Source organism: Medicago truncatula, chromosome 1 (assembly GCF_003473485.1).
Source record: "Medicago truncatula cultivar Jemalong A17 chromosome 1, MtrunA17r5.0-ANR, whole genome shotgun sequence".
Classification (NCBI taxonomy): domain Eukaryota; kingdom Viridiplantae; phylum Streptophyta; class Magnoliopsida; order Fabales; family Fabaceae; genus Medicago; species Medicago truncatula.
The window spans coordinates 46,687,925-46,699,538 of NC_053042.1; the positions used below are offsets into that span (position 1 = coordinate 46,687,925).

Sequence of the window (11,614 nt, forward strand, 5' to 3'; positions counted from 1 at the left end):
GTTCCACCACTTATACTGATGTACCTTCTTGTATCGAAACTATTATTATTATTATTAATGAAATGTTACAAGCATCTTTATTTTAAAATAAAAGAGTGAAAATGTATTTTCGCTCCTCTGTGACATTGTTAAAAAGCTATAAGCTAAATAGCGAGAAGATGCTATCGACAATGTTTCCTTTAAAGGATGAGCAGTAACCTGTAACCCTTATTTGCTAGCAAATTAGCACACTGATTTGCTAAGCTAATGTTGTGAGAGACTGAAGTTTTTTAAGCAGGGAGCTTAAGCAGAACCATAATCTCATAGAAGAGAGGTTTAAGATAAGCATTAGAGGATGATCTCAAATTTACGTTGTTAACCGCAATTCTAAATTCTAATTCATACACAACTTAGGGGCTTTCTTTGATTTGACCCAACTCAATAAGCGTTGTTAGGGTTAAATTTACAAACAACAAAAGTTGAATGCTTTGTTCTTCTATTTTGCTTTTGAAAATTGCATTCAAATTTCATGAGATGCATGTGCATTTCTTGCAGCATCACACTAGAGTGTGTTTGATTTTCAATTGGAACCTCCCAGAGTCCATTCACCAATTAATCCTAAAAACCTCCTTTCTTTTCGTTTTCAAATTGCATTCAAATTTCGCACCAATTTTGCCTTCATCTTCAATTTGAAATTGAAATAAAAGTAATGGGGTTGCTTATGCGATATCAATTAGCAAAATGAAGCTCATTCAAACTAATATTGCTTTTGAAATTAGACATAGCTTAAAAAAAGTTAAAATAAATGATTTGTTGGTATATTTTCTAAAAGCTTTAGAAACTTTTACTGCTTGTGTTAATTTCTTATTATTACATGCATAAAAAGCTTTGGACTTCATAAAGTTTTATAAGTACTTTTCTCTTAACCCCCAAAACACCAAACACACTACATACGCAAAATTACCGAGTACATGTTTTGGACAGTCATTGAGAAGCTCCCAAGCCAAGTTTACAGCAAAATGGCGTGGCTCATTGCTTTTGTGCAAACTGAGGATGTTATACAATTCATGAAAAGGAAAAAGAACAGACAATAGAAGATGCTCTACTACCCCGTTTTCAATGTAGATAAATAAATGGTATGGCATTAATAAAGCAAAAAAATCTCACAATCATGTAATTGCAATATTGCATGCAAGTTCCCTAACAAACCAAGACATGCCACTAGTCCAGATATAAACAAGGTATTAGAAAGATGCATTTCCTTCCTTCTAGAAGTTGTTTGGAACCACCTCTTCTTCATATTGGAGCCGAGTTGCTACTATTATTACTCTTGTTCTCGGATAAAATTTGCTTCCTCTCCGCCTGAAGTGACCGACATAGCGATTCAAGTTTTTCTTTTTGATTTTTCGTTTTCTCCAGTTGTTTCTTCAAGCGCTCACGCTGTTCAGACAATGAAAAGCAAACATTCATTGTTGATTCATTCTTAGAAATATGGAACCGAAATGAGACTGAATATCTTAAGGATGAAAAGCAAAAATTACCATATTTTGATAGACGGAGAAAAAAAACATACTTAAGTCTATATTACAGTGACTAACATATTGCTTTACGGTCCAATTTATCTCCCTATTTATATATTATAGAGTAATAAATGGTCAAGAACAGAACAGGAAACGCAAGCAATGTACCTCGTCAACTAACTCTATAAGTGTAACATCAGACTTTTCTGATTTACTCTTCAAAAATTGATTCTCCTTCTTGAGTTCCTTCATTGATTTTGCCATCTGATTTTGACCACAATGATGGAAAAGGCAGACGATTTAGAATTATGCTCATCCAACTAAGATATGATTCAAGCAAATATGATTTGAAAAAATGAAATATTTAAGAGAAATCAAGTTTACCTTCTCAATCTCTTGTTTAAATGTTTCAAATACATCATTGCTCTTTGTCAATGCTTCCTGAAATTCAATGCATGTTTGAAACATACAATCTTAGTAAATGTATAAACGTCTAAAGTAAATTCACATCCCACAATATGTTACAAATCAGAACCAGAAGAGCTAGGATCAGCCAAACACAATTCTAAAATAGGAATAAGGCCCCACTGAAGCGAACAATTCACTTTAAAGAGTAAAGTGAGTAATATCAACTGTTTTTAAACAAATCAATTGATATTATATGCACACATAACAAATCATGGATGATATGCAAATGATTCATAATGTTACACATTACAAAATACAATCAACACTTTTATGCAAATAATATAAGCACATAATATAGTGAAGTAATCAAATTGTGACAGAAATGAAAAAGAGGACAAAAAGACCACCTGGAATTGTTGGAATTTCTCTCCATCAGTTGTCAGCTGCAAACGCAAATTCTTCTCAGTTGCCAATAACTGAGATACTTGTTCTGCATATAATTTCATTTGTGACTGTTCCTGAGCAGATCTTTCCTCATGTTGCTTAATTTTTAATTCTGCAATCTGTAGCTCCAATGACTTTTGCTTCAACTGTTGATTGATAAAAAAATAGTTAAGTAAACCAGACTCAAAAGTTAATAAATATGAATACAACAAATGTCAATCACAAGAAAACAGAATAAACGCCACCTTCTGGGCATATTGCTGCTCAGATAGTTCATATTGCTCAGCAAGCTGCTTTAGATTGTTTCTTAACCTGTATTGAAATCAAGTCGAATTATTGTAGGCTCGACAACAAACAATCATAGGATCCATAAATAAACGAACGCTTTTCCTTTTTTCCTTTTAAAAAGAGCCATTGTATGGTGCAGGAAAACACAAAAAAACAGAACAGAGCCCAGCTTGTGAGCTGTGGGAAGGGTGAAATAAATGCAGGCAAAAACAATATTTTACTAAGTATTATCGGATGGTAAGATACAATAACACAGAAAAATTTAACACAAAAAATCATGTCATCATAAAAAACCTTTCAGGGTCTTACATGTCGTTCTCCTTTAGCTGAGAAAGGCAATCATCCTTTCGTTCTTCGAGCCTGATGCTCACATCCTGTAGCAAAGAGAAGTTAGCAATGGCAATTGTTTTACAGAGAGAAAAAAAAACTCCGATTCATTTGATGAAAATAAAAATATTTAAACATCGCAGCTGAATTTGAGAACTATTGTGGTGTATAGGTCAATTAATTGTTAAAGGAAGAACCATAACAAATTCGGCAACTTTGTGGTTGCTTTGTGGTGCATTTTGATAAGATAATTGAAAAATGATTCCATATCCATGGGCCAGCTAGAAAAGATATTACTATTCTTTACAAATCGGGTAAAAACCATCAATATTCCAACCTTAATGAAGACATTTAGACTTGGGAGTAAGTACTCAAGGTATCTGTTAAGAACCAAGAAATTGAATTGAAAAGAAATAACAACTTTATTGAAAGAAAGAGAAAGAAAAGAAGAGAGAGAGAGGGATCCGCCAAGAGTTTCCTCTTCTGCAAAAGAGTCACTGTTGTATAACTCTGTTCACTAAATATTTATAATACTTGATGAAATCCCTCTATCCTACTATCCTCTTTATCTATACAAATATTTCTCTACTAACTAACTACTCTAATTCCCGTTTATTCTATATCCTAACAGTAGTATCACTTGCTTTTTCGATAACTTCACTGTAGATTTATAACTCCATTCCTACCAGTTTCCATCAACTAGGCACCATTTAGATATTCTTTGTATATATAGGGAAAAAGACATGCAAGAGAAGATATTGAATGCTACTGTTCAACCCAGCTACATATATTTCAGGGATATTGACCTAAAGAATTTGCCAGAGCATTGAATAGATGCTAATTCCATAGCAAGTCGAAAAACAAGAAAGCATCCAATAAAAGAAAAGAATTCATCCCAACAATATATACAACAACAAAAACCAAGCCTTATCCCACTAAGGCTTTGTTTGGGAGTTTGGAGGGGAGGGGAAGGAAGGGCTTTGTGGGGTGAGAAATAGAAGGGAAAATTGAAAAATCTTTTACATTTTCTTGAAGAGTATTTTTTCAGAGAGTGATAAATTAAGACTTATGATTAATATATTTTTAATTTTAAGAATATTATAACAACATAGATTAAATTTGAAGAATTCATATAAACCCTCCCAAACCTCCCTCCAATACAATTTTTTAGTTCTCCCAAATGAGGAGGGTTTTATATTTGAAGAAAAATTAACCCCCCAAAGCCCCTCCTCCCAATGTACTCTATTTCTTCCACTTACTTCTTTCTTTTTTTTTCACTCAAAACTCGCAAACAAAGTCTAAGTGGGTTAACATTCACCCCAACAGTATACAAAAAGTAAAAATTACTGTTTGATCATTCGCAGGAGGTGGTCGTTCCCCTATCCTTGACATATAGGTTTATAAAACAGTTTTAAAAAAAAAAAATAGTCAATCAAACAGGCTCTAAACTGTCGTACTGATTAGTTTTTTATTGATTTTTTTATCTGTGCCATAAATTAAAACGTGGAAATATACCAAATGTACACTTTGTTCAAAATATCATATGTATTATAAACTAGAGATAATGATCAAACCTTGATTGCATCTTGGAACTTAGCTGACAAGTCCATCCTCAAGTTTTGCCCCTCAGTTGATACACGTTTGCATTCTTCCTGAAAATAATGGAATATGAATCCTAGTTTTTTCATTAACAAAGTCAAAATGTTGCTCTTGAAGTAAAATAAATAAGAATCTGATCACACTGCCAGGTAGAAGTCACATTCATGTAATAAGAAAAGGAACTTATTAGGATAAAGAGGAGATACAACATGGAATATAAAAACTTGAATGAAACAAGACTGCTCAATCGTTCCACATATCAGTAGCAACAACTGTCATGTAGCAACCATGACCAGAACATCAAAGATCCAGAAGGGGAAAAAAAAATACTGTAGCGAGATTAGGAGAGAAAAAAGAGACATTCTTCAAGACGGAAGCACTCTGATAACCAGCCAAACAAAATTACATACAGTACACACAATGACATGAAAATTGAGCCTCGATACCAAAACTTTCATAACAAATCAACAAGAATTTCTCAAAGAGGAGGGACAGACAACACAGAATTACTTCCAAGAATCCCAAAAAGATTTTCCAGAGAGTAATTGCCCTGATTGCAAATGTGAGGCCTAGAAATTGCTAAAAATGTATTTGTAAATCCTGTTGAAGTACATCTATTCAGACAAAATAATTACCAGCGGGCATTGGACTTCCAAATAGGTTTCTCAAGAAGGAACTTTTTGGATGATCAGGAAAGTGAATTAGAAACTAAAAAGTTGCGCAAATATGATGCCAGGAAGATTTCACATGTACTCCCTCCATTCCAAACTTTTGGTAGTTTTAACATTTCATTTTTGTTTCAAAACGATGGATGTTTTAGAAAATCAAGATATAATTAATCTTTGTTTCCCAACTATACCCCTAGATATAATTAAGATGGTTTATATTTATGAAATTGCTTATCGTGAGGTATTTTTGATCTTTTCAAAGAAAAAAGAGAATTTAAATAATTAAATAAGAGTACTTTCGTACAAATATACATAAATTAAATAATTTCACAATCTGTATGCAAACACCTTACACCACCAAAGATATGGAATGGAGGGAGTTGTTTAGGAAGGGAAAATTAAACACAGATACTTTGGCAGGATGGGGGCTGAAAATAAAAACAAATGCTTCAGTTGAGAGAACTGAAGCATTTTTATATTTGTAGTTATTAGTGTTTCACTTTTGCACGGCCTTTAGTTTACGTGTTTATGTGAGTAGGATGTTTTTGCACTAGAGGTGGTTATAAACTAAACATGAGAAATGGCCAGGACATGCTACCATTCTTCAGAATTTAGATACCAGCAGCTCTGTACACAAGTGCCTCATCAAGGCTTATGAGTGCAAGATGAAACCCAACCCATCAAGGACTAATTTTCAATCAGCAAAGCAAACAAACAAATTCAGATTTCCATGGATGGAAACTAAAACCCGTGACCAGGTGTTCCACTACAAGCGAAATCATTTAGTAGTCAGATTAGCCCAAAATTTGGTTTTGCAGTCAGATTAACCTCCTGCCTAATTGATTAGGTATTCAACATCTTGTAACAGAAGAATACCATCAGCATTTTATTTTGACGCTGTAACTCCCTGCATAGTGACTCAAGCTTATCTCTGACGGCAAAAGCTACAAAAAGGAATGAAGCAGTCAATGAACAAAAATTAGTTACAGATTAAGGGCTGCAATGTATTTAAGATTTCAAAAAAGTTTATCTAAAAATATACCATTTCCCCTAAGTGTTTCTCAAAACAACACAAGCTTACACAAAACTCCAACCTAACCCAAATTAATACAAGAAAAAAAAATGTACCATGTTCAAATGGTCATTTAGAAAAATAAATTGTTGATACACTTACTACAATAATAGAGAAGCAATACATTTAGAAGGAAAACCAAAAGAGCAATACAATCCAATTACAGTTAAGAAGATACCATTCAAGTGCTCAATTACAAAGGTAATTACTGAATAAAGTGAAAATCCCTTCAATATCCTAGCATCAAATTACACTGGTATAAAGTATGAAATCCAATAATTTGATTACACTATGTATCACTGTTTCTGTAGAATGAACTAATAGCTTTGTCATCAGGAGAATTAGATGACTGTAATGTAATAGAAACTGGTTTCTATGGTTCAGAAAATAAATGAATAAACACATAATTATTACTTTGCCCTCTATAATAGCAATACATTTAAAAAGAGGTCCAAAATAACGACAGTTAATATGTTAGCCGACTTAGCACATTCAGTTATCATGTTATAAACCTATGTGAGCAGGATCTTCTAGAATTCTGTCTTAGCTGATCCTCTATAAATATCAGTGTACAGTAACAAGTGGTTGATTCATTTCTTGAATTTTAAGATTCAAACAGTCTGTCTATTTTCTCTAATCCTCTGAAATACCTTCCTTCACTTTCTCTTGATTTTTCCTATCATAATATGAAAGTTCACAAATGTTTTCCAGCAAAAAATTCAAAACACACTATTCAAGATCAGATATATTCATTCCAACCTGCATCTCTTTCAGCCAATACTTGTTGATACTTGAGTGAAAACTCTAAGAGCTCCTTTTCTGATTTAAGTGCACGCTTTGAACCCTTGCGTTTTTCCCCAGTTTCCTGAGAAAATTAGAAGTTTGACTATTCAGTCTCTCCTGAATGTAGCCATATAGAACATGCCAAAAGAGAGGAAAAAAAACTCAAATTGACCAAAAGATAAATGCAAAAAAGAAGAAATATTCTCATTGAAACTAATCTAACCCTCTGCAAGTCATTATTTTGTCAACTAACCTAACCCTCTGAATCATTATTTTGTCAACTAATCTAACCCTTCCAAATGAATTCCCTACTCAATAGAACCTAATTGAACCCCCTGAGTCATTTTTTCTATTAAACTTGTAAGATACTGCTGTAAACAAACAAAAGAGCTAGTCAAATAAAATGTGACAGTTGATGGGTTGAACTACAGACAAAATAGCCTTATCAAAGAGAGGCAAAGTTACTCGGAGAGTCCGAGAGAAAGGCAGAGAACACAATATATAGCAGAACCATATATTTATATTTCCAATGCATGCGGAGATATACAGGAATTAACATAATTTACTAACTGATTTTTTGTTTTTTGAAGAATCAACCATCCCTGAAGCGCACGCATCCTTTACAGGCAATGCTTTTGTCTCCAAAGGTTGTTTAGCTGCAACCACAATTAAGAATGGTAACAGAACCTTATCAGATACTAAAGAAATAAGAACAAGAAGACATCAATAATGCAAGCATACACAAGAATCCGTCAATTATGACTGTTAACAGAATCATTCCACACATTTGAAAAAAATGGAGAAGGGAAAAATTACTATTAATTAAAGTGGCACTGATGACCATTTTACAACCTTCCCCGGGGGGATTTGAACTCCGTCTCTTGAGGTTACAAGGTCAGGCTCTTACCACTGAGCTGGCACCTCATGGACAATTGTTCAATCATATAAGATAGTATAAGAACGCCAAGTTAAAAGATACGGTTCACCTTTCCAACAAATTTGTTCTTTGAACCATGCACATTCAATTAGCTTCAGAGCGGAAAAGTCATTTCATGTTCAAAGTTAGACAAAATGGATAATTCAGAGAGAGGGTAATTTGAGGGTCATAACAAAGGGGATGCCTAATTTCATACAATATGGAGAATGTTTGAACTAGAACACTATAAACAAAAGAGTTTCATGGTTTTTAAGTCACATCCAGAAGTAAACATACACACATCAGCAAGGACTATTACAATTTTGACAATCGTGTATGTAATAAATAACATGAGTAGGAAAATGGGACCTATTGCACCCAGGGGCACCTAAAATTTCCATGAGTAGGAAAATGAATAAGGAAAGAAGAAAAATTTACATTGGTACAACACATTGGTCTTGCAGGATACATAATCTACTTGATAAAGGAAGTTATAGAAGAACTTATACAAATAGCACCCGTAAGCAATGATCAATGACAACACTCTATTGTAGAGTCACCAAATTAAAACTTACTTTTAAGTAAACATCAATATGTTGCTTAAATAGCATGCAGTTACTAAATATGAAGTCTACAAATGGGGCATCGATGGTTAGGAGAATTACATTTATCTGAACTCTGGCATTCTCCTTGTTGTTGCTCTTTTACATCACTGCTTCTGGATGGTGGAGACTCAGAAACAGAACTAGCTAGAAGAGCTGTAATATGTGCCTCCACTGAGCAGTCTGAGGTGAAAAATACATGCTTCAGAAAACAAAAAATTAGAGACAACTTTAGTTCCCTAATTTCGCTTACCATGATTGTTTTGAAACTCCTTTTCTCCCGGCATATTTGATAATTCATTAGAATGACCACAGTCAATAAAACCATCCTCCTTGTAATCGCTGATGGGCTTCTCTTGTTCAGGGGTTGGAGTTGCAGGTGCAACAGGTTCTGCAGTGCCCTCAACAAACCCATCCGGCAATGAATCAACTTCAGGAAGCTGGTTTGCTTCTGGATTCTGCATTTTTCCTACATTTCAAAAATCCCTTATTAAAACTCTTCAACTCCAATTTAATCCTCCCTTTACAAAAATAAAATAAAATCAGGAAAACATCAAAACCAGTCACATATTTTGTTTTTTTTTGTCGAATAGCCTAGTGGTGAGAATAGAATTGCAGGTTCGAAACTGTGCCCTAACAATTCAAATATCCCTACAGCTACCTTCTGCTTTTGAGTTATTGCTATTGTAAGCAAAGATATTATTATGTCAAAAGCACCTAAACTACTATCAAATTTCATCAAGGGTTTTGAGTTTTGAAAATTTCTATAAATCTTCAAAACAAAAATGAACAAGTACGATGATAATTTGCATTACAATAAAATTACAACAACGGTCATAACATCTCTCTACAATGGGAGTTAAATTTTCTACAAGCACAACCTAAACACACAAAATAAGAAATTGCAAGAGATAATTAAATTGGATACAAAACACGTAAATCAAATCGTTGATACCAACAATTTAAAAATAGAAGAAACCGAACGAGTGCAGTGCAGATAGCTTACGTGCAACAATCTGTGATCTGGGTGATTGAGAATAAAAGTAAAAATGATAACTTTAAAAGAAAAAATGGAAAAAAAGAAAGAGGGGTAACCATGGGGAATACCTAGCGGGAAGAATCAAAGGAAATGAGAAAGTGATGAGAAGATCCAATAGTGTGAATGTTGTAGTAGAACTTCTTCGTGACCTTGTTTCTTCTATGTGAACTGTGAACTTTGAAGTACAGAATTAACCCTTTTGTATGTTAAAAAAACATGAATTATAAGGAGATGAGTATTTTGTCATAATATAAAAATATACAATGTGAATATCCAAAAAAAATACACAATGTGCCGTAAACTAAACGAATATCTTTTGTGTGTAACTATGAAGACGAATCATAAGTTGTGTAGGATCGCAATCAGGGTCGCCTCAACTATTAGGTTAGTAAAATCATTGTTTTAGGCTTTTTTTTAATGTTTTTATTTAACTAATATATATATATATATATATATATATATATTATTAGTAATGAGATAATAGTAACTTTTTTATACTTACATTGAGAAAATGGTGTTGAAAGTGTAAAATCTCTATGATTGTAAATTTTACAGGTATAAGATGCTTTATGGAAATTAGGTGAAGTTAGCGACGAACATAAAATAAAAATTGAAGTTTTTATCCACTTGTGAGCTTGAATATTTTGAGGTTTTTTTAGGCATGATTATTTGGTATGAGATATTGTTTGCAGTAAATTCAATTAGGAAGAATTTTCAAACTAAGAATACTCGTATCAATGTTGACCTAGTTGCATTTTTTAAAAATATAGGGAAAAAGGTTTTGAAGCTGCTCTAATTTATGCTAAGAAGTTGTTTTTGAAATGAACACGGAACTCAAATTCTTAAAATAAAAATAAAAATACAAGATTCAATTTGGAACATCTATTCATCCCTATTTTGCATCTAAGGTGATTGTTAAATTGATTGATTGTCTTCAATTTTTCATTTCACAAATTTGTTGTTAGTCTTAAATTGAATGATAGTTTATAAATTGAACTCGTACCTCCTCTGTTTGTATGCCCTGTCCCGTTTGATTACCTAGGTATAACATTAGAACCACGTACTCTAAAATGTCATTGGCATTACCCAAAGATAACTGCTGTAAATTTAGGCGCTCCTACTTAGCAATTGTAAAATTTAGATAAAATGATCGGAACATTGCGCAGGTGAACATTAAAAAATGCTCCTGACATTCTAGGCAACAATATTGCTGTTAACACCAAAAATGAAATATTTGGTGGAACTCATGATTATGTTTTCGACAAGGCAGATGGGTTATTTCAACACACTGCAAAGTGCAAAGGGATTTCGACCAATAAAAGACAGACTTCGACACACCGCAATTTCGATCAAAGACAAGGAGAAAGAATAATTCAAAGTTGCAATTGGAGCGTATGGCGGAAAACAAGGCTGAAGTGCATTGAAGATTATTTCCTATTTCCTAGTGGCTTAGTGCATGGAAGATATTTTCTAGTGTCTTAGGAAGTTATAGAAAGTTATTTTTACTTTTAATATAGACCGTAGGATTTAGTGGTAGTTTTCTCTACAAGGTCTATATATATCAGTTTGTAATAATTACAATGGGTTGGTTTCTTGATTTCTGAAACTCCAACACCCTCCCTCGTCATAGAGCATATGGGTTCATGAGTGTATGGATTGGCAGATTCCAACCACCCTTTACATTCCTGCAATTTAATCAATGTTCTTGTTTTACTTTCCTTTTTCTTTTGCATTTCTTTTCATCTTTATTCTATTTCTTTTTATTTTCTATCACGTTGTCATGAGACAACTTGTTATTACAAGATGTTGGAAGCAATTCTGACATTAATGTTCTTATATCATAAATGAAGTGATGTCAGGCTTGAACGATCCTCCTTAAAAATACATTTGTCACCATCAGATCGACATTTATGTCCTAAAACCATTGACGGATACCATTAATAGATAATGGAGTTTACATTACCAAAAA

The 11,614-nt window shown here is 33.3% G+C and overlaps 1 protein-coding gene across 1 annotated transcript; it reads right to left on the minus strand.

Moving 5' to 3' along the window:
• Positions 1-882: 882 nt before the first annotated feature.
• LOC11427993 (alpha-taxilin) lies at positions 883-9,860 on the minus strand. Its single transcript, XM_003591910.4, has 13 exons — positions 9,714-9,860; positions 8,860-9,075; positions 8,670-8,789; positions 7,659-7,744; positions 7,065-7,170; positions 6,110-6,177; positions 4,541-4,618; positions 2,949-3,013; positions 2,597-2,663; positions 2,315-2,497; positions 1,884-1,940; positions 1,668-1,763; positions 883-1,419 (listed from the first exon to the last, which is right to left on the minus strand). Exons 2-13 carry the CDS (start codon positions 9,068-9,070, stop codon positions 1,276-1,278), a joined length of 1,281 nt encoding a protein of 426 aa, XP_003591958.1. The 5' UTR covers positions 9,071-9,075; positions 9,714-9,860; the 3' UTR covers positions 883-1,275.
• Positions 9,861-11,614: the final 1,754 nt, after the last annotated feature.

Excerpts from the sequence above, each read along its gene's own strand:
- LOC11427993 (XM_003591910.4), bottom strand. The coding sequence starts at position 9,070 with ATGCAGAATCCAGAAGCAAACCAGCTTCCTGAAGTTGATTCATTGCCG. Across the intron at positions 7,171-7,658 it reads CTTCAAAAAACAAAAAATCA|GAAACTGGGGAAAAACGCAA; the intron begins GTTAGTAAATTA and ends TAATTTTCTCAG. Across the intron at positions 2,498-2,596 it reads AGCAGCAATATGCCCAGAAG|TTGAAGCAAAAGTCATTGGA; the intron begins GTGGCGTTTATT and ends ATCAATCAACAG.